The sequence below is a fragment of the Rissa tridactyla genome, chromosome 9, assembly GCF_028500815.1.
Source record: "Rissa tridactyla isolate bRisTri1 chromosome 9, bRisTri1.patW.cur.20221130, whole genome shotgun sequence".
Lineage (NCBI taxonomy): Eukaryota > Metazoa > Chordata > Aves > Charadriiformes > Laridae > Rissa > Rissa tridactyla.
In genome coordinates, this window is record NC_071474.1 from 40940549 (window position 1) to 40965093 (window position 24545).

The 24545-nt window shown below is 42.2% G+C and overlaps 1 protein-coding gene across 2 annotated transcripts in view; it reads right to left on the minus strand.

The window, feature by feature from the left end:
* The window catches only part of AFF2 (ALF transcription elongation factor 2), a 347591-nt gene that overhangs the window by 156591 nt on the left and 166455 nt on the right, over positions 1-24545 (minus strand). For both annotated transcript variants that reach the window (XM_054214075.1, XM_054214074.1), the window contains exon 4: positions 4646-4690. In XM_054214075.1, the coding sequence (XP_054070050.1) occupies positions 4646-4690 (45 nt within the window). The remainder of the gene's footprint in view (positions 1-4645; positions 4691-24545) is intronic.

Here is a 24545-nt window from a genome sequence, read left to right on the forward strand (position 1 = left end):
ATCTGTTACAGTCTAATTTTGCTCTGTGAACAGCTCACCTCAGCTATGGATGATACATATTAAATCCATTAGTGCTTTCAATTGGCATGAGGAAGGTAATACTACACATAATTTGCCCAGTCAAGGGCATTTTCACCTGCTGATCAATTTACATATTCTCCAATGTCATTAGACATGAGCTAGTCATCAGAAGAATAGAAGACCATACAAATTACAGACTTTGCTCATTTAACTCCAGTCATTTTTATCCTAATTACAATCTGAATTATATTTAGGATTTGTTTTGCTTCCAGACTAGAAAGCTTTTAATTAATATCACAGCTGTCCACATAACATCAGAAGTCCATCTAGCTACTCGATGCCTTACTGCAGCGAATATGCACCTACAAGAATTCTTTTGTTCCTCTAAGCAGGGACAGATTTTCAGACAGAAGTGCCTGCCCAGATGGTTAGCAGCACAGACACGAAAGCTTTATGTAAAGACCAGAGCCTCACTTCTGCGGGATTATGTCTAATCGATTGCCTAAACACCTAGCACAAAGTTTCAATTTACACTACAGCTCCTCAAAAAAATTCAGTTAAATAAAATTTCCTTTCTTTCCCATGTAATGCTGTATGCTTATCACCTCCTCACCCAGAGGTAAACCAATGCTAAGGGAGGGCCCTTCTGTGCTCTCTATAGGCAGAAAAAGTATCGCTGCTAGTTTGCACCCGGTGTCACACTTACACCCCACCCTGCGCCTGAACCAGCACGGGGTTCACATCCCGCGCAATCACAGCAAGGCACACTGATGGAAAGCGCTGGTGCAAGCGGCATGAGTAACAGCTTCAGAACATTGGTTTAAAATGTCAGTTCTCCCGCCCCACCTGCACTTTGTATCACAACATTTCAATGAACTCATTTTTCAATGGCTGCACATAGCAAGTGACAACTTAATTTAAATCCATATTAATAAAATGTGAATTACACACACACACTGTTGATTGCCTGTCTTCCATGTTATCTGCACTTCCAAAGACATTATGTTGGTTTAAAAAAATAACCCACATTTTGAAACAGAAAAAAGGGCACGGACCACCAGTGTATTCACCTTCATCTTCCAATTAGGTATTAGCAACCTGTATTAAATGCAAATCTCCTGTACCATCTTTACAGCTTGGCCTTAGTTGTACAAGAGATATTTTTTTTTATTATTGTTGTTGTTATTATTATTATTATTATTATTAAGAGCAACCTTCTCAGCCATCCTGGTTAGAAAAGCAAAATCAACAGGAGACTGGTCTGCCATTAACCTTTGGCTGCAGTATCAGGAACAGTCCTTAAAGCATTTACACAAGATGACATAAGTGGCTAAGTGTTTCAGGAAATCTGAAGGACTGTGAAATTTTGTCTCTGAAGACTTAGGGGTCTGAATGGACTCAAGACCTTTCCCCTCACTTGGTTGGAAATTTTTGACCGTAAACTCAATTAAAGTTTTTTTTTTCTAGGAAAAAAAAAAGAAGACGACGACAGAGATTAGGAATTGCAAACCTCTACAATTACAAAACCCATTAATCAAGTTCAGCTTGAAAAAAGAGCTCTGTAAAATCAGAGGTCACAGATCTTAGCTTGGGTCCCTCTTCCTTGTAAAGTCTAGCAAAAAAACCTACAAGAGTTACTGTGTCTTTCTGAGGGACGAAACAGAATTAAGTCACTTAATTCCCTGACTTAAAAAGAAAGAAAAAAAAAAAAAGAAAAAAGCAAACTTCAAGGCATGAAATACTCTCAGGGGAGACTGGCAGGGCTGGGGCAAGGCAGGCGGCAGCACCCTTCCTCTGGCACTTCGGGGTGCGCAGCTCGGCAGCAGACATGGCCCAGGGCAGAAATTGCCAGTTGTTGCCAATGGTTTGGTTGGGCAAAATGCACACTAATTCACGCCCATCTGTCTACCTTTGGGAGTCGACTGTTTTATAATCTGTCTTGTTTACCTCTGCAACATCCCTGACAGGACAGAAATGTTAACGGCCTATTTTTTGACCTGGGGAGGCTGCTGTCAGGGAGCTGAGGCCCACACTCCCAAAGGCTCTTCAGAGCCTACGTAAAAGGCCCCAGAAGGGCAGAAAATATCAGGCAGGGCTAGGAACTTAATCCAGGTTCTCAAAGCACAAATTGCTGCTGAAACAAAGGGTCATCCTTTCATCTGGAGCAGACAGCCTGAATCTCCTGACACAGGGCTTCCACGGGGAGCCCGAAGACTGGATTTTGACCACTGCTGGGCATCAGAATGTGATGCACTTATTTTCGCTCTGTTGCCTATCATGTAGAATATGATACTCTGCATGCAGACAAAATACCTTTCCTGCTAGCTTATTCTGCATTCTAAATTTGAGAAGAACAGTCATTGACAAAACTCAGGTACTTCTACTTCCACGTGTGCTTCAGCACCATACGAAGTTGAAAGCCTAACACGCTGCCGCTGACAGCAACCAGTTGGGACTGGGGTTTGCCGAGCCTTTGATGGGCAGCCCCAGAAGCACCTCTGTGATCTGCTGCTTTCATAGACTCAGGGCCTTGCTGGCAGCCCGCAGCCTGCCTGCTGGCAGGTTACAAGAAGGCTGCAGACAGCCTGTCAGTGCCCAGAGCTGCCTAATGCCACGCTGATGGCATACTAAACCACCCTCACCATGTAACAGCATGCAAACCTACCCAGCTGAGCATGCGTCAAGGCAGCGCGCACCCCAGACGAACCATGGCCGAGGTCCCATGCTTGCCTGTGGCATGCCAAGCCCGTAGCTGCTCGCTGGCATGGGCGGTTTCACATGCTCAAGGTGGCTTTCGGCTATGCCTGCGGCTATGTTTGCTCCATGGCTGGATGGCAAGGCTGGGCACTGAGGGTGCCTCCAGGCATCGGTACCCAGCAGTCAAATCAATCTGCCGCTTCATATCCCTTTTTTGGGTGCCCATTACATGCCTTTGTGAGACAGATCCCCAGAAACATGGAAACCAGCCAAATCCCTGCTCTGTCCACCAAGAGGCCCCCACACCCCGAGGTTAACAGCCTATGGGTGGCAGGAGGTGCTGCTGCGGCCACAGGGACTCTGCAGTTCATCCCCACCCTCTGAAGACAACAGAAAGTCCTGCACTTATCTCAGCAGGTTTCAGAAGGAAGCCCAGGACATTCTGCCTCTGCTGACTCAAATTACATTCATGGGGTAGGAAACAGGATCACTTCCTCTTGATTAGAAAAAAGACATTTTGGCTTCCTGTGATTTATATGCACTGTTCCCACATTAAAACTGTCACCTGGATGACTGATTCCTGAAATTTGCTACATCACATTCCCTTTTGATGCTATTTACTGCAAGCAACTGCTTTCCCCAAGCTAACAAGTCATTCATTCCCACTGTAGTAATGAACCTAATTGAAATATATAAACAGGGGAAGAAGACATTTAAAATGTACCAAGTATTTCACACAGCCTTACAACAGTTTCTTTGCTTTTGCTCCCTTAGTGTTCTATGGGTAATAAACCCCTGCTCACTTTGAAGGTTGAAACTAAATTTTATTTATTTCCTTGCATTCATTGCTGCTGGGTGCACATGCAGACACATACACCCCTGCTACTGCAGGTCTGCACGTGCACATTTGCCTGCTGGTTCAACGTACTTCTGCAGCAACACTAGCAACCCATAAGGACATCAACAGCATCCCAAGATAATGCCCATACACCAAACAGGAGCAAGTTTCCCAAACAATTTAACTCACAACTACAATGAATACTGAGAAGCCTATTTTATTTCATAAGCAAGAATAAATCCATGTCTTCCCACCAAGTTGGCACAATCGCTACACATGATTTCAGGTCTGGGCCAGTTTGGACCAGTTGCTCCTGGTGATAAAGGACATGGTCACCACCAAAAACCAGCAGGTTGGCTAGCAATCCCAGGGAGGTAGCTCTGACAGATGGGAAACTCAAACTATAAGGATAAAAACCTAAATCCCAGATAGGGACGAGTGGGTTGCAAACCTGCCCCCAGAAAAATCCTATTGCCAACAGGGGACCCCAAAATTGGAATGTCTGAGGAAAAGCCCATTTTACACTTAAAGTGAGGCAGATTTACACGTATACAACTTGTACACACTCCCCTTTTTCTTGCTATATGATCTTGTTGCAATTAAGCCATGCCCGCTTCGGAACGGCTGTTTTAATTTCCTGGATTCAGCCACTGACCAGAGCTCTCAGGAAAAAACGTCTGCAGGTCTTGTCTTAACAAAACCATGAACGATGAGCAACTGTAGTTTAGGGGAAGAAGGAAGACTGTAGATCAATCTGTGAGTGGGAGAACTAAGGTAACTCCACCTCAGGGTAGGAGAGAAATGTGTCCAGGAGAGACTCACAGAGACCGAGAGCTTAAAAAAAGAACAGGAACGTGTGTAAATCCTGACTGAGATAAGCTGGCAGATGCAGAGTATCAGGTGAACTGACCTTACTCACTAAGGAGCACCCTGGGCCTACCACTTTGCAGGGACTCTTTAATGCAAACCCACTAATATGTTCTTTTTTAACTACAGTGTTAAAGACAACCATATAATCCTTTTCCATGAAGGATGAAATAACAGCACTACAATCACACAAAAGATACAAAAGCAAAGGGTATTACTCACCCGCAATATTTCTTCCACACAGCTGGAGTCATTGGGAAGGGTAACCTAGGTTTAAAGAAAAAAAGAAATGTTTAGTCAGGTGCTGGATGCAAAGTTCAGGAACTACAACCACACGTGTGAACCGCTAACAAGCAACTGCCTCTGCTTGAAGACTGCTGTATCCACGCTTGCTGCCTACCAAATTTCCCAGTTCAGATCAACATAAATCAGCAGCAGGACCCATTTTGTCAAAAGTTGGTTTTTTCCTTCCGCGCTGCTTTGTGCTACTAACAACACTTTTGAAGCAATAAAGTACTCTGATTTCCTCACAGTTGAGAACTGGCACTAGAATTGCCTGAAACTTCTGTAATTGAAGAAGATCCCACTGTTACTCCTATCGGCAGCCTTCAGAGAGACGGCGAGGTTTGGTTTAAGTTGCCGCACGCTGCAGCGAAGGACAGAGGTGATAACAGTTAGGAGAAAGCTGTTATCATCAACTATCTTATCCTACAGCTTAATAGGCTAACAGCCAAGACAGCTCTTAAACATATACTGTAGTAAAATACTGGCTGGACTATAAGGGTGGCTGCTGATTTTGTTGTCCCTCACTTCACCAGCCTGTTGCAAATTAAGTGTCCTCTGAAGACTGAACGGCACACAAGGATTCACCTCAAGAGGCTGGACAGGTATTCCTTCTCCCCTTAGAAAGATGTCATATATCACACCCATGCACACACACAGTGGTTCCCTTAACGTCTTCCAATTGAAAATACTCATTTAAATGGTACTTAGAGCATTTGCCACAATCCCTCATTCCAAGGACATGAAAGAGCACAAAACCTCTAAATGCTGTCAACAATTACATAAACAACTGGCAGACACGACCCTCACGTACAACAATTCTGTAGCACTTGCAGATAGTTACGATAGGTTCTTCTCATGGGGGTACAGCAGAAGAGGAAGAGACAATATTCAGGAAGGTACCAAAAAACAGGTAAGTGCTTTATACCATAAATATTCAGTGAGACTTTTCTGCCCGACACTTCTACCTTATTGCCCTTGGTAACTAGTTTGGTAAAAGACACTCATGACTAAACTTAATCCCCGTCATCCTAATCTGCTATAGAGCTTGACCGAAAGCACCGACCATGGCTTTCCTCCTGTATTTCAGCCAGCACTAAGCTTCAAGAATAAATCCACACAGCTGCAAAAGTCAAAGACCAGAAAGACCTATTAGATCACCAAGTTCATACCCTGCTAATGTAGCACATTTTCCCCGTATCTTCTAGTATTGTGGGTAGTCTGACACAAAAACTGTAGCGAAATGGGTCTCCCATCCCTTCCCTTAATAAAATGTGGAGCAGTGTTGTACAATAGTTGGCCCTTTTTTGTGATAATTGTTAAAATTTTGCTTTCAGTGTCACCTCAGCCTTTTTGTAGAACTCTTCTCACGACCCTAAGTAATTCGTTACTTCCCTTCACGCTTACACCACACAGAGACAGTGAAACTACACTCCACTTTTCTCAAATGCTGTATGTTCAACTTTTACCTTCTTTCCTGATAAACAAGACTTTCCGCCCCTTTGGCTTATTTCATCCCTGTTCTCTGAATTTCCAACAGTTCATCCATATCTTGGTAAAGAAGTACTCAAGTGAATATGACTACGCTGCAGGGATATTAGTGATTTTTATCTACTTCAGCAACTATAGATTATAATTTTCCCTAATATCACTTAAAAACATTCAACTGACCAAAAAAAGAGCCTTATCTTTTGTCTCCAGCACTCAGCTCAAATTCTACCTAACAAACCTAGGCTGAGAACTTCCAGTGGATGGTCAGCATTACCTGCAACGCAGTCCACCCTCATATCGCATGACTCCGTATTCCAGCACTTCATTCCCCTTCCTTCATCCCCCCACTTTTCACTTAAATCACTTTTTTCCCTCTCAATACCTGTAAATTCTTTGCTAATCTGTGTTTTCCATACATCTTACCAACTCCCCGTTCAGAGAGGAATATAGTTAACTTTAACCAAAATATCAGCCAGCATGGGTATTACTGCAATGTGCGGTGGGATAGTGGCAGTACATGTCTCTAATACAGTCCTGATTTTCTTCATTGAAAAACGAGTATGTTGGAATACGAGAAAACAAAACAACTACTCCCCAAACAAGCTTGCAGTGTACACACCAACCACAAAATCTCTCAGAGCAGTAACAGGAGCAGCCCAAAATCCAGCCGAGTGAGTCAGACTGGGAAGAGCGAGAGCAGCAGAGATACAGAAGTCCTCTGTTTAACACCCCTCCCTGCCATTACACATGCCACTTTCAACGGTTAGCCGAGACACCATGTGTATTTCGTTGTTTAGAAATGTCATAAGTGTGATAATTGTGTCCCTGACTATTAACACAGGGCAGAGTACGTTCTTACTTGTTTCACAGTCCTCTCCCAATTCACGGCCCTGTTTAAGTTTATGTTACTTCAGAACTAATGATGATAATAACAATAAACATACCATTTTAGTTTAATAAAGCCCACTATATATTATGCAATCACAACCAGCTTCTGCTGGCAGTACTTGCTAATAACTTTAAATGCTCATGCATCAATTTAATTGTGTTAATGGCAAAGAAGAGATTTTAATGGCTTGACAGAACTTTTGTTCCCTTTGGCATTGCTTTGTTTTGAATCACTGGTATTAAAGTAATGCAAGATGTCAAAGTGCTGTGATTGTCATATAGGGAGATCCAAGTAGGAGCTAGCACAAAGAGCAAAACATTTAGATTGATGCAAACATTAAAAGAATAATTATTACAACATGGCTATCAGAGAAAAGATCAATGTAAGAGTCTTTCAGTACATTACTATTAATGGATTTCTAAAGAAATGAGACCATTTTTCTAAATTCATGGTATAGTTGCACATTCTAGGAGACTTGAAAGGCACGGATCAGTCTATCCTAGAAAAAAAATGAAAAAACAACCTCTCAGCTTTTCAAACTGTGAATCAAAAATTACAAGCTTAATTGTACATAAACACTTGCATTCAGCTAACAAGTGCAAGCAGGTCCACATGGCACACCATGGCATCCAAGCATAGATTCATCAGGACAGAATGAAACAGAGCAGATACAATATTCATCACCTTCTCAACTACTAGTGCTACAACAAATTGTTATTAGAATTGCCGTTAATGCCACGTTCTTCCCGTAGCTTAGTCAAGACTGGACATCCATCCCACGCTACTACTTTCCTAATCTAATAAAAATCAAGTAGTTTAGGACCCATTATGTGACTCTCCACCCCCTCTCATTTTCAGCTTTCATCAGTAATCAGATGCTAAAAAGGAGGGCACAGCTTGCATTTGTGCACACTTTTGGTGCTTTTCTTCCTTGGTGAGCACCTCAGTCTAACTCAGCCCAAAGGACAGATTCCAGGAATTTGGCTTCTGTAAGAGTAAGTAGTTGCATTTCACATCATGAGCTCTTCTCTCAGCCGGCAGTGTGTTCCTGAACCCCAGTGAATATCACATAAGCTGCAGACAGACGTCCCGAGGTAATAAAACTCCAATCAAAACAAGATTTCACAACAGCTACATGCTACGCTGAACTCATCTTCCAATTTCATTTTAATCTGGCAAAACTCTTTTGCATCAAAACGCTTCATGTTTACTTTTAAATATTGCTTGCTAAAAAAAAAAAAGAAAGAAAGAAGAAAAAAGTAAAGGTCAGATGGTCAAAATATTCCGCCTAATTCAAGCCAGTATTGTAAGGCTCTTCATATTTCAGTCTCATGAGAGAGAACAGAACTTAAATGATGTGGAACCAAAGGTTTAATGTATGGCTTGGATGGCTCAGTGCTAAACTTTAAAGAGAGGGAAGGAGAGCAGATATCTAAGAGTGAGCGAATAGTTGCCTTTAATGTTATGCAGATCAAATGACATTGGGTGAATGGTTACAATATCTGATGAGTCATGTTGATCTAACCTTCCATTTATTCATTCAACAGTTCCTTGACCACTCTTACCTCCTGGACAATTTATAACCTGCATGAGATCAGATTTTGGTTTTCCAGCACAGAAAAATCATATAAAGTCTCTTTTCCCTGTAATTTACATCCAACAGCAAGCATTTCTAAGAAATGTTAGCAACAAAATATTCCAACAGACCCTTCAGAATAGTTCTGAAAATTAAAATCTAAGTGTAAGAAAGCAGAAATACACTATGAATAACGTCTTTGCCAGAAATGACGGACCACATTTTCATCTGGATAAACTGTTCGTGAACAATCCCTTCGGCATTATTGATGCACAATTGGCATTCAACGAGTAATCTCTTCTTCCTATCTTTGTTTTATTGGAAAGATAAATGTAGCATGTTAAATGAATGTAGGAACCTACTCTCATCTCTTGCATATAAGCACCTATGTGCTTATACATCAAGAGCTCAGCTTTCATTGTCATCTCCTTTATCAAGGAACCCACGTTGACTCTGGGGAGGTGAAGCTCATACTACTGCTTACTCCTTTGAACGCAAATTGATTTTTCCCTTGCTAGTATGAAAAGATCCTGTGCATGAGCCTTGATTGATCATTTCCAGTGTGCACTACACAGTGATAAGAGGAAAACACTTAGAAAACCAGAAGCAAAACCAGGACTGTCAGCAGAAGCCTCATCCTCTGAATGTCTTTAGCTCCTGCCAGGCTTCCTATTAAGAGAGGGGGCTTCTTTTTTTTCATTAATACAAGCAGGAAATGGATTGGGCAGTACTAAGAATAGCAAGGGTTTCACATACAAGATGTTGGGCTAGATGACCTTTGAACATCCTTCCAAATTACGTACCTACGATTCGATTTTTGCAATATGCTCAGTAGAAATCTAAGAAGATGCAATACTTCACCTGCACTTAAACGGAGTACACACCCACGCCTTTCCAACACCAGCTTTCCTTTGATTGCTATCAGTATTTCCTTGTATGCTCAGGCTTCATTTCCTCTCTTCACTCATTCCCTACATCTCTTCTGGACTTGCCCCTTTTCAGACAGCAGCCTGCCCCTCGGCTGCCATCTGACTACACATTTCTCCTCCTGAGGAAGACTGTTTCACATTTACTTGAGGTAAACTTCACACCACTGCTCAGAGCCCATGGTTCAGACCTCCTTGGGTTGTTTCACGGTTCATGCTTTAGTCTGTTTCCTATCTCACTAATATTTTGTCCCAAAAGGGTCATTCATGTCAAAGACAGCTGAAATAGATGTCAAACTAATCTCACTAGCTGGGAGGATCTTGGCTCTTCCTTACTAACTTTAGTGCAAATGGGCAAGAATGGGAGCAGCGAAAGAGCAAGGAATGAATATTGCAACCTAAGTGGTATTTTTTTCTGGTGTATTTGATATTCATGAGATTATTGACAACATATATTAGGACTCAACATTTGGGCTCTGGAGGAAACTGAATGAAGTCAAACATGGTGGTATTCAAAAAAAAAAACCCAAAGAAAATTCCTCCCTTGGTATTCAAATACATATATGTGTTTTTTCACAGGGTTATTAATTCTCAAGGGAGCCATTTGTGGGTCCCAAATAATGTATATCCACTGTTTTCTTTTAGTACCTCCACCGTCCTGGAACTAAAATACCATGAGAAGTCTATATTTCCCATTATTTCAACCCCAAAAATATCTCCTGGGGCTTATTAAGAGGTCTGTGAAAATATATACTTTATATATATACAAAAAAAAATTAAGAGGAAAAGAAAAACTACTGCCTGAAACAAAATACAAAGAGCTGCTCCTCTGTTCCCCTTGTACAAATACTGCAGAAGCACTTGTGTCAAATAGGCATTTACTGGAGAACCTGAAAACAGGAAAAAGTTTTAAGGAGCGGACCGAGTTAATTCATTTGTCAAGCCAAGACAGCCTGGCTTGCCGTCAGTGCTGCTCTTCCAGTGGTGGATGGAGAAGTTTATGCATCTTCCCTTGAGTAAAGCACATTAGCTAGGAAAAACAACTTACTAGTGCGGTCCAAAACGTGATGGAATCAGACTCCTGCTGACTTCAGTGAACTTCACAAAAGGCCTCGTTCAGAAGCCAAAATTGCCCACCATAGGTACACCTTTAGTTTCACACAAAAGCCAATGACTCTGATATGCTCCTCTCCAGTCACCTAAGAGCTAGACAAAACGGTGCAGTTCCACCAAGCTGGGGCACTTGGGTGCTAGCCCACAAATTGGCAGGAATTATAGTTGATTTCCCTACAATGAATTCAGCTTACAATGACCTCCCAGTCAGAGCAACCCCAACTGCAAGGACAATGTTTTTGCACTGGCATTTAGTTCTGCTACAGCAACTTTTAAACCAGACTGGCCTGAATGTGACAATTATATTTTTCTTGTTCTTCCCAGTGCATGCTGTATCTAGCCCGTTCTTTCTTTTTTATTTCTTTGATGTTTTCTTTTAATAATACCATTTCAATGTTGATCAGCACGAAATAGTCTCCATGAAAGCACAATATGCTGATGTTCAATTTAAACTCAATGGTTCTCCATTATTTTCGTGCAGCAAATTGCCAAACTCTATTAGAGAGAGAAGCCTGATAAAGTGATCTCTCACTTCAAGGTCTCCTGAGAGTTTTTTAATGTAGGTAAGGCTGCACATTTTACTTATGGAATATTCTGAATGCAGTATTTTAGAAGCTTGCCATGACGATAATACCAGTGTAACGGGTAATGTCAGTATTCAGCCAGGCCCCAACGGCAGTAGCATTTGCAGTACTTAATTTGTGACCAAAACACAGGCTTGCATAAAGGCTGTTACAACCATGTAATACTCACGAAGAGGCAAGGAAAATTGGAACTTCACATTTTCTTTTTTTTCTTCCTTCCTTTATTCCTTCCATTCTCTCTCTCTGTCTCTCCTCCTCCAATGACTGCAAGAACTTGATTACTTATATAAAATGAGTAGATTTTCTTATGTGCCTTGGTATTTTCACCTTATTCTGGAAGAGGTTACCTTATACATTTCCATTAAATTGATGATAAAAGACACCCTGACCTAAAATGCCACTGTGCACTTGTCCACTTGAAACATCAAAGCCTGACTAACAGACTGTGCAACTCTCTGGTGCGGTGAGATATATGGTGTGGCAGAAATAAAGATCAAGTGTCTGTTTCTTGTCTTGTGTGAATGAAATCTAACTCCTCTGAAGACAATGAAACAGTGTAAGTATAAAATCAGTGTGAAGGGAGTTCGGCTTCTAAGTCTACTCGCCCTTAGTTAGGGGGATGTAAATGAGATGCCATATTTATATTCTCAGTGTAACTCTTTGAGTAGAACCTCTTGGAAATCATTCAATATCCCTGTCCTATACAGACATGGCTGTCTAAATTTAATACGACTTGGAACTGGATCTCCTTTAAATCTATTTCCCATTAGTGGAATTTGGTGCCAGTTCCCAGGACACGCCAGCACGAGAGTGAGCAGCGTCAGGCCAGAGTTGTGTAACTTCCTGCTAAAATAGCAGCAAAGTCGCCAGGTCAGACTGTGGCCTTGGTGACATGACTAAAACTCCGCTGATGTCAGCGAAGTTGCATCAGTGTAACCTGAAGCGTTATTTGACCTCATGAATTCAGACCGTAACATTTCTTTTGAGGTTTTAAAGAAGAACCCTTTTAAGCATCTATTTACATCTGACAGTCCCACTACTGTAGCTACAGGAATACAGTGGGTGGCTGCGCCCGTTATCTGTTCCGCTTCTTTTTAAAGCAGGTATAAATGTCCTCACTCAAAAATGTACTCCTGGGTTTAATTTGTACAGTGGTTTGCACAGCTGCAAGGCCAATGCTGGGTCCCATATTAATTGCTCAGAGCTTGTTTGCAAATTAGTTCTTTTCATACATCCCTCCACCACAGTCACAACTCGCAGATCGGGTCCTCAGACTGTCTTCAAAACCGAGGGCTGAAATTCAAAGAGCAAGGACATGGTCTTGCCCAGGGGGAAACAAAACAAATGTATTTTGAAATATCTTAGGGTTTAAATACCAACACTACCTGTTAGCATAACTAGTCCACACAAATACATTTTTTTACATAAACTTCAATCAAATAAATTAAATTCCTATAGGAAATAAACGCCATTTTCCTTTTATTAATAATAACAAAATAGCGCAATTTATGATTATGTCTTTATTGGGATCGGATCCAAATTCAGACTACATTAAGAGCCAGATCTTATGCTCATTAAATAGTAAAACACATGATTATCCCGACTGCCAACGAATGTCATGGTTATCATACATAAGGGGAGCTACAAGAACATTTTTTGGGGGCACTACAGAACTTAGAACAAAGAAAATCTGATTTGGAATGGGATCTTTATGGCCTCCCTTTTAGTTACATTTCTAATTAAAATGCTTTGATCTATTAATGCCAAGGGACCCTGCTAAATGTATTCAATGCAGAAGTCGCATACTTTTCCTGAGCTCCCAAAATCTCTTAGATCTGTGTGCACTTATGCTGCGTGCAGTTAAACCGCTCACTAAAATGAAAAGATATCTAAGAATAACTCACTTCCATTAGATTTATAAATCACATTAATTAATTCTACATCTCCAGTGGTGTAGAGACCAAACTCTAATGCGAGATCTAATTAAAGAAAAGGGAAAAAAAAATTGGAATTGAAACACAGAAGTAACTGTTTAGCCTCAAATTAATGAGGCGCTATGCTAAGCAAGAATGTCCATAAATCCCTAATGAGGATTTTAAACACATTAAAACTTCCTAATACAAAGTGTTTGCCTTCCTTTTATCCAATAACAAATAAGCCAATAATTTTCTGCCTCTAAATGACACTATTAACTGTCATGGCATGTTTTATTTGACAAACCCTCCATTCAAATACAGTAAAACCAATTAATTTGCCTGCTGTGAAATGTGTTTCTTGATAGCTTTTATGTGATTTTTCTTCTCAAAGAAATGTAAATAGGAGGTCAATGTAGGTGCCTGATTTTGCTTAAAAATACGCTGCAATAACTATAGATTTTCTAGTCAGTTTGCATTTCAAATGAATTGAAAGATAACCTCCATTTTCAGGTCATCAATCACATAATGGTCTCCTGATAAGTAAACAGTTACAGAGTAATAGTTTTATTACTAGGGAAATGGTCCCATATTTGAGCCGTGATAGTTGCAAAATTACCACTTTGTTCCGTTATAAATAAGGGTTCGGAGTCAGGGTGTGTGGCCTCTCTGCCTTCCCCAGCAGCGGGGCGAGGGCTGCGCCGCCCCACCAGCCCCACCAGCCCCACCAGGCACCGCGCACCACAGCCCTCCCGGCTCCACGGCTTTCAAGCATGAAGACCGCGATGCATCACCTTTTTTTTTTTGGTCAGAAAAATCTATAGACCAAATAAAAGACGATTCTGTGGTTTCAATGGTCCCCTGGGCCCCACTTAGTAGATCTCAGCAGAGAAAAGCAAGACCGTGTTACGATTGCCCCACAATTAAGGCGTATCTGAATCTCTGAAGCTCTTCTAAGGGTTTGTCACTGGGAAGATCAGCCCGCTAAAAAGTACACATTTCATACTTCAGAAATACACTTTTCTCAGTCTGTGCCCACTATGTGAACTGAACCGCACTGTAAATTGAAGGTAAAATACAGGATAATGCATGGCATGCCATGCTTTATGGGGCCTAACTGAATGCCAATTAATCTTTACAACATATGTACAGTTCCATCAGCTCTTGCATTGCATCACGATCACATGGAGACTGTGGTTTCTTTGCCTTAAGACAGAAACACAACTTGGAAAAAACCCATGACACACCACATACACAGAGAAGGAAGAGGGAGTTAAATAAAACAAATATGCCTACCAGCGCTGGAAAGGACACAACTGCTCACTTATTTAATTGTCTGCCATAGATTACCAACTAGAACTGGATAATTTATGTAGCATACCATGACAGCTGATTTCAGATTTGCACTATTTTGTACGTGCGTTTCTTACTGAAATAAGCAAAGAAAACCTGCAACCTCACTGGAAGAGCAGTGCCACGGCCACCTGCCCTGTGACAAGGGCTGGTGGGAAGCGAGGCTGGGATAAATCAGGGGCAGCTCTGTTAGCCACTGTCCCCATCAGCGAGACACATGGCCCCAAACCCTTATTTTTTCCTTTTTCCCAACAGAAGTTCTTTTGCTATTGCTAGAAATTTTTGCCGTAGTGACCTTTCCGCAGGGATGTCTGGAGAAGCAATTTATATTTATATATTATTATAATATAAAATTATATAAGTATGTATCCAAATAGGAGAAAAATGCATTATGCAAATATCCATATTTTGCTCCTTAACCACAGTCCTATTTAATAAGCCTAGGAATTGAATTGCAGCATTTTCAAAAAGTAAATTGAAGAGACGCTTTGTCTTGCCCGAACAGTGAGAAAAATATTTTCTTTCTATACAATCTCAGCTAATAAAAATTCCTAAATTAAACTTTAGAACATATTTAAGTGAGAACTATGCTTGACATGGTCAAGTATCAGTAAATCAATTTCATGATGGATACAAGCTTTTGAGCTTAAGATACTGCATATGGTAACCTGTATTTTTCTCACTCGGAAATTCCAGTGTTCCTGAAGTCTGAATTAAGCTCCACCTCTCCAGAATGCAGCTGTCTGCATCTAGTTTTGCTGATAAAATATAACTTAAAAATTATTTATATTTTTGCAAAGGATCTGATATGATATCCCACATCAACAATTTTTACATCTACTTCTTAATCGAGACATTGAATTGGGCTAAGACCACCTGACATTATTTCACTTCTGACCTTTTCAACTGTCAAAGCAGACAGATTTTTATCCTACAAGATTCGAGCCAAAGCCTCAAAGGTGCAGTGCCAGAGCATTAATCCATTTCACTAGACAGTCATTGAAATTATAATTGAAAGTTCAACTTACTTTAGCATTTTATGCTGAAATACTTCTGGCAGCCCAGGGCAGAAAGTCGAAATCTGGTTTCCAATGGAGACCATTTCCAATGGTTTCTAAATGTTGGCAACGAAATTCCTTATTGTCAAAGAGATCAGCAGATGCCGGCTTCCATTAATTTACTCTCTGTGACTGCTGCTCACTTCAGGAAGCCTTACTTTACCTAAGGATGCTGACCTGCTGCTGGATCCCATCAGAGAGGGGGACTAGGAAAGACACTGATTTATTAGGAGCCTGGGGACTCTTCAGGGAAATTCCCTGCAGCAGCCGGGGCAGATCCCATCCCTCCATTTATTCTGACTGATGCCATAAGCAGAAAAACAAATCTGCCCAGCAGACATAACGCAGATCTGTAAAAGCTCCAAACTCAAGCTAAACAGACTGACCCGTGTGTATTAAGCGATGAAGAGTAACTCCAGAATCTGAAGGATCGGGGGACGGCTTTGTCTCTTCACCAACAGGTTGTCATAAAGGAAAAAGGACTTTTGAATCTGAAACTAACATCACCATTTTAAGTAGTCAGTGGGCTGTAAATCCTTTGTTCTGGTATTCTGGAGCTGCCCAGAGGTCTTTGGCCAGGAAGTTTCCTATAAATAACAGTTTATTATTCTTAGACTAATCTCAAAAGCTATCTAAACAAGCATTTAAGTTAACTTGGAAGACATGTTTCATTAAAACCTAAATGTCTTTTTTCCTCATTTTTACAGTTGGGGCTGACTAGTAATTCTTGGCATCTTGTCCAGAGGCTAAGAATTTTCCTTTTTGGGAGTGGGAAGCGGGGACAGGGAACATGAGATCTAATACCCATTATGCAATGATAGGTCATTTTATCAATGTTTTCAAGACTACTACTGTATTTGCTCTATAAATTATACCGTCTGTATCTGCACAAGGTCCCTTAAATCCTTAGTGCCAGGATATTAGCCCCTTAATTCAAAGCACTGAGAATAATGCTGCAGCAATGCATGAGCAATGGGAAAAAAACAGCCCTGAGGACCACATTAACTGGGTGTGTGTTGGGTCTCCTTGAGGCGCAGCAATCTAAAGGCTCAGCTCTCAAAGTCAGACCGTTAAGGCAAGGAGAAAACAGACTGGATCCTAGGCAATGCAAGTCTCACAGAAGGGCATCTGAGACAAATACTGGAATTGCACAATACCTTAGGGACATCAACAGTGACATTAGCAAACCTTCTGTACCCTTGGAGAGGGTGTCTTGGCACTTGCTGCTTCAGCACCTTTAATTACTTTGCTGTTACTTGCTCTATCCGAGATTTCTGTCTCCGACTCTGCAAGCGTGTATGTGCATGTAACTGAGTGTATATGTATTTCTCCTTCTCTTTCTTCCTACTTAGATGTTAATGGCAAAGATGATCTACTGATCTACGGAGTGCTGCTGGTGTCATTTCACACACACAGTGTGACCCCTCTGTTAGTGTCCAGGTCCTGGTACAGCACAGGTAGCAATCGCTCTTTGGATCCCTTTCTGGACTATTGCCTTCAATCCACAGTTTGCTCAAGAACAACTGTCGTTGCCTACAATGGGAGAAAGGACGCAAGCCCTTTAACAGTCAGCCTTCATAGAAAATGTAGTTAATTTCAAACAGTTTTATTTTACCAACTTTAAATATTCTGACGAAATAAAAGAATTTTGAAACCACAAAGACGGAGAGGATTTGTGAATTTATATTTTCATTTTGCTAGAGGTGTACCGCAACTTTGTGCAAGTTACTTAACTTCTGGCTTGCTTTGTTTGTGCATCTGTATAAGCCCAATAAGCAATATATAACTAGCCACCACCCAGTTCTAGCAGGAAAGCAGCGGTTTAGAGATCCTCGGCAGGATGGTGTCATACGGGAGTGACATACATACACAAAGCTGTATACAACTGGAGGTTCCTGACTGCTGTAAATGTCAATCCTCAATAAACGGTTTGACCTTTTTTATCTATTATTTCCATTTTATAACCGAAATCAGGTCTGACACACTGAGCATTTCAAGGGAATAAATGCAGCTTGGGGATGACTTTGCAGCCTCGTGTCTCACATCACACCCTTGAAATGCAATGATCTCCCCAGAAATACAATGCTGTCTTGGTACTTAAGCCTCAGGGACCCCCCAGCATCCGTTTGCTGGCTGACCTAACAAGCCAACGAGCCCATTATCAGCATGTCTCTAGAAGCCAACGAGGCTTCTTTTAGTGGAACTGCTTAAAGCACACAGCAGCTTGATCTTAGAGAAGTTATTCTTTAGGCATTTAATTGAGATCTTCCATGGGCAGAGTCACCTTCTGGATGAACCCACTTCTTCACTGACTACACAGAGAGGCCAGGGACACCACTCTGCTTAATCGGGGTGTCTCAGAGAGAGACAGAAAGTTAGGTGAATTAAATATGGATCACAAAACCCGCAATTGCACTGCAGCACATGTGCCAGGCTGAACTCGCAGTGCGGAAACGGAAACAGATGGGGAATAAATTCCCCATCAGACAGTGGCTTGGGGATCTCAATGCAAGACCGAGAGCCAACCACTCTTGTCAAGCTAGACAATGAGCAATTTGTTGTCTAATGATAATTTTGAATTGGAGGGAGGGAGGGAAATTGCTTTGATTTGGACTTAGAACAACATTTTAAAAACTTTTCAGAAAGCTGAAAATTTGAAATTGTTCATTTTGTGTTGATTTTAAAAAACTTCACTGTGACAAAAATGGAGGTGTCTCCTACTGAGTCCAACCTGGTAAAACACTTCCATCAATAAAATAAAACCAAACAATGTCAGGAGCTCCAGAAAGAAACAATATAAAATTTGTTTTAAAAAATGGAAATGCCAATTAGGGAAATGCCTAAATGTCTGCTTCTGATTTTCATAATTTCCCAGAATTTGTAAAGCCCAATAAAATAAATAAACATTAATAGAAGTGGCAGCGCTGCTAAATTTGATCTTCCACTGTAGAAACTGCGTCCCCCCAGTTGCAGAGCTGTATGGCTGAATTTCAGGCTTCCCTCACCCATAGCTTTGCCAGCGGGATAACAGAAAATCCAGTTTCCCTTCCACATACAACTCAGTTCATTAAAATCACAGAATTGTTACAGGGCTGAGGTATGGGTTCTTTGACACAAATGCTTCTGTTTGGGTGCTACCAGCAAGCTCAACGAAACAAAATGAAGAAACTCTCAGAAATCATCAAACCGCCCAATTTTTCTCATTGGCTCTTACAGAGAATGCCCCCGCTTTAATTGGCTGAAGGGAAAAAAGCTGTCATATCTGAAAAGGCCAGAAGAGAGAAAACCCTGGCAGAATGATGTCTTCCTAGGTGAGAGTAGTCCAAGACTTAATTCCATGTGTCAGGGCAAGATAACACACAGTCATACGCATATGATCTCATCAGCCCTTCAGGAGACAGGATTTTACTTGACGTTTGGTAATATTATTTTACAGACTTTCTTAATATGTTTGCAGAACACACAAACCAGGAAAAAATGCCGTGTAAACCTCAATCTAGATACCACTTAAAGGGATATGCAATCATTATAATCAGAGTAATCACAGCATTATTAATTACAAGAGGAAAAAAATAGATAAACAACCAGTAGGAATTCCATGTGTTGACAAAAGCGTTTGCTGTCTATCACCAGTGTTCACCTCTCTCCCTCTCCAATGCCTGTGCGCACTCCCATGTATATATGCGCGTGCCACTTGGGCAGGGAGGGTACCCAACGTGTATCAGCCCGAGGGTATTATTCAACCTATCGGTGAAAAATATCCCTGCTGCCACCCCTGCCCTGCCACCGCCAGCTGCTCGGAGAGCTCCTGCCCGTCCACCCCTCCTGCTGGCCTCCAGCGGGCAGGCGTTTCAGGCACTGTGATGGTCCCCGTTATAACAACATTGGTTTATGTTTTGCAAAAAGTCATTCCAGAGCTTCGTACCGACTAAAAGGGAATTCAGGGTCAGTTACTAGATCACTTCCCATTTCTTGAGATGACTGCAGGCATTTTCAGCGCTCCTGCCCCGAACCTCTCTCTGCAGGGATGCCAGGCAGGGGTTTTCCAGCAGCCTCAGGGCAAACCTGACCCGGTTCCTGTTGCTTTCCCCAGCACCATCAGGGTTTGCAAGAGCAGTGGCACAGCCTGAGCTGCCTCCAACAAACTGCCCTTTGGCTCCAGCTTGAGCGACCTCGCACCCTAAGACGCAGGAGCCAGCTGCACCAGCAAAAGGGGTCATGCAGGTTTGGAAAGTTTCCTCCTAAACAACAAAGGCTAAAAACTTATGGCTTGATTCCCAGTTGTAACTTAACAGCTAGAAAGGAGGTATAAAATTGCGTTGGAAGAAACCCCCCTTCTCAGAGAGTGGCCTGGCCGGGCTTGCAGGAGCGCTGGCTGGCGGTCCCCGCTGTGCCATGCGTGGGTTCCTGTCCCAGCATCCCCAGAGAAGGGCTCCCACAGCAAACTGCCACCCCAGCCCAGCCCCAGCTTGGCCCCACACACACCAAACACAGCCTGAAGCCACGCTCAGCCTGCCTTCACGTGGGCCCAGGAAAACTAACAATCAGAGCTTTCTTTTAAGCCATGAAAGCTTAAACTCTGTAAAGCTCGACAGCAACTTGCACTCCCAGCTAAGCCATCGGCATTTTCAAGCCTTAGGGAGATAAACAGATACTTGTGTGTTTTTATATATAAAGTCATATGTATTTGTAAATACTCAGATGATTTCCATACACACCCACCAGCCACACAATGCAATAATAAATTATTCCAATAAATGGCATTACTCTAAGAAAGCAACAAGGATAAATATAATTGCACAAGGTTTAAACAGGATGTAAATCAGCATTAAAAAAAAAAAAAAGGCAAGTTAACGTGAAGCTGTTTACTCCTAGAGAATCTCCACTGCTCTAACATTTCAGCAATAGCCTCCAGTCGTGAGTGTGCTGCAGGAAGTAACAGCGAGCAGTTCAGCAGATGAAACAAAGAGGACCTAATTACCATGCGAAGCACAACATCCTTCAGATGTGATGAGAAACGTGACTGCATGAAAAACTGGTCCTGGGGAAATTTCAAAATATGACCACCCAAGCATAAAGAAGAGAGTGGTGAAAACCAGAGAAACTGCAACATTGCAACATGAGGGTATAGTATTTCTATACAAAGAATATTAGTTTAAACACATGCACATACAGGTATTATGTACATACACACATCTATATGCAAACACACCAATACAAGGAACTATGTGATTGTGGAGGAAAGCTATAAATGTATAAAAGCTTTCAAACCATACGCTACACATTAATAAAATAATCACATAAATTCCTTGTATGTTGATCCATGGAGATTCTTGAGAGAAAAGCAAACAAACATCCAAATGCATGAAAAACAACCAAGTAGCCTGACAATCCAGTGCTATCCTTCCGTTTTCATCATCCTTGGTCATTTAATATTAATTTTTGCCTACAATTCCACAGTTTAAATGTAAATCATTTATGAATATTGGCCATAAATTATTTTGGGAGTTGTTTTGTGGTTTTTTTTTTTTTGTTTTTGTTTTGTTTTGTTTTTTAAGAAGAGGAAAACAGATGATAAAGCACTGACTTCTTCTTAGAGCAAGGGAAAGCCTGATTCTCAGTTACAGGTAGAGAAGTCGTGTCATTTGCAAAAAAGTTGAAGGAGGTATTTAAAGCCACAATGGAGAAAATGCTGGCTTGTGCTGTGGCTGGGGTCAGCACAGGGGCCACGCCGCCGGCTCTGCAGTTAGCCTCTGCCAGCCGCACAGAGCTCATGCTGGTTTGGCACCGGGGCAACTGGGCGGACCAAGACCCCCCATCACCAGCATGATGGGAGACAGTGCTCAGGAATGCCCATCACTCTCTCCAGGGCGGAAATGCAGCGTACCATTTCTAATTTTGATCTACCAAATAGCGTGCCCTTTTGGACAAGAAATTGCTATGAAATTAGCATCTCTTGAACACCCTTTTGCTAGAGAACCTGAGCGAGGCAGATTTTAACTTATTCATTTATTACTCCGGCCCTGGGCAGGGGGGTGTGTGTGTGCGAAGCTGCGGGTGCATCTTGAAAGGCTGTTCAAAGTGTACAAAAACTGAGAAATAGAGTTTGCAAATTCCTCTGTACGATCAATACTGCTCTCCAGCTCCAGATTCCCTTTATCGATGACAGCCTCTCCCATTGCAGTGATTAGAGATGCTACATCTTTTAATCACAAAGAACATGACAACTACACCCTATCTATAGCTTTGTGATTTACAGCAACTGATGCACTATCATAATTGCATTAGTGCAATGATAGCTTTTGGGTGTTACCCAAGCAGCTGAATTTAAATATGGTTGCATTTGTGACAAACTGATTAGGAAAAGCTGATGCTTGAATCCAGCACTGATTTTAACCCATTCAGCTTCCCCTGCCTCCCTCTGCCTGTTAGTGACAGGGATGAACCATTCTTTTCCTGCCTCACCAGTTCTAACCACGGGAACACGGAAAGCTGACCCATGGACTAAAAAGAGAAGCCACAAGATGGGGTTGTCTTGTCTATACATTAACTGACAGAGTGCAAGTTTTGGGAGCAAAATCCCACTCTCCAAATAAAGTACCAACTCCTATTGCTAAGAGTGGGTGGATTTCAGCTTAGCCAGCCCTTATTTTGATTTTTTTTAGATGACTCCTCAGTTTATACAATAAAGTCATTTGAACACTGATGCTTCTTTTTAATTTCAGGGGATTTGTTTGTTTTATTTTTAGCCTGATTCCTGACAGAAATGAGACACCCACAGATTGCAGTCATGAGAGTCTGAAATAATGCGTGTGTTTGTGCTCTCATACAAAAAGGGTGTTCAACTCACCCCTGCTGTCCAGCATCAAGGTCAAAAGATGTGGAAACTCTTCGGAGTTTGAAAAGAAGGCAGTGGGTGAGAGGAGAGGGACCCTACTGCTGTCCCATTACAGGAAAAGCTAATAAAGCTCCCCCTTTGTAAGATATCACAGGATCCGCGTGAGCGAGAGACATTACAAGCGAGGCTTCATTAGCTCCTCCGCTCACAGAGTGACTTCTTTTTACAAGAGAACAGAAGATTTCAGTCTCCTGAGCTGAAAGAAAGCACAGGCTGGCAGGGAAGAATGAGACTAGATGAAAAGCAGGTTCTTCTTATCTCTTTCTAAATATTACCATACAAAGTATTGGCTTGCATCCCCCCAGCAGTGTCCCACCTAACAGCACTCAAAACAACGAGCAAGTGCCATAGCTCGTGCCTGCTGCCTGTAGGCAACGGGAACCAATTCAGGACAACTTGCTTCTTTTCCCAAAGCTTGACCCAATGCCAGAATGGCTGTGGCTTGTGTCATGGGCTTCTTGGAAGACCTCAGTTCAGTTTGCTGCTCTGCCAGACACTCCTCATGCAAGCCCAGGAGACTGCCCTCTCTGTCTGACCTTCAGCTTCTACCCAAAGGCCAGGATGATGATCCAGGGACTCTGGGAAGACCACATCACACCTGAGAGGGGGAAGCCACATCACCATTCCCTACACCAGCACCTCCGTTGCAGGCACACAGCCAGCCACAGAGCATCTCCTTGTGAGCGCTTTGGATTTACAGCAAGACACCAAAAGCTACAAGTCTAATGCATCACAAGACATCAAGGACACCACCGATGGCCTAGATCTCTGTAACAGAAGTATCCCAGCACAACCCTGCACCACCTCCCAGCGTTCCCATTTATGCAGTTAATCGCTGGCAAGCACAGCACTGGCACCAGATCCATCAGGCTCCGCATTTATCAGAACAACGGGCAGGGCTGGCACCGCTTCTCCTCTCGCTTTGAACACAAAGAACAAGGCCCGGAGTGACCAGCCCATTCACCAGCCCTGCGGCAGGGCAGGGGGGGAAGACACAGGGAGAACTGAAGAGCTAATTTGCCTTATATCAACAGGAAACCTCAGAATTAACCTACAACATTTTATTATACAGTCAATTTGCATTACAACATCCTGGTGATATTTCTGAATATTTTGAATCCCTGGGGATTATGAGGGCCTCCAGACTGCAGGCAGGAGCCCATGCAACACAGATACTTGCTCTCTCCCTTCCTCAGCAGAGACCCCTCAACCCAGACGGTCTGTCCAGCCGCTCTGTTCTCCTCCGCTGCCACCTTCTTGGAAGAGCTACTGAGGAGGATGCAGGGAGTTGCCTGGGACCAGCCCCATCAGTCTGGCTGTAAACTTGGCTTTGCTGCTTGAGGCGATCATTTTCTCCTGATGACAGAGCGCAGGAATGGACTGAACCCTGTGTTTAGTTTGGGAATGTTTAAATAGCTGGAAGGATGCTCAGCGCCAGTGTGCATAGGGTGTTTATTGTTCTAAATTGAAAGCCAAACACACATCTTTTAAAAAATCCACTCTTTTTCCTAAAACCCTAAAAACCCACCCAGACTATTAAGTTTCGTTTCTGGGATAAAATCTGTCTATCATCACCGCACGCATGGCAGGACCACGGCAGTGCCTGAACAGACTAATTCCTTGTGCAGCTGTACTGCACGTCCGCCTGTTCCCTCCATGCTGCTTGAGCTGCAGTTTCATTAAAATCCAGGTACCCACTCCGAGGCGCAGGGTTGCAAATGTGTTGTGACCCAGCTGGATTGGCGTACTTGCCCAGTCTGTTGTCTTGAGGCTCTACTGACAGAGTAAGTCAGTATGAGCTGCTAAGCACAGATTTAAGAAACTTGGTTTAGGCAGCTGCCGTATCCTTTCCAGTCTGGATATTCTGCTTCTGGATACAGCTCCCAAGAATAAACAACTGTTGTAATCACAGTAAAATAAATACTTTATTACAGTTGAATAACGTCGGTTCTAATTACAGTATCATTGATGTATTTTCCTATTAGAGGAAGATTTCCACTTATTCTTTTTTATATTTATTTACCCAAAACATAATACTC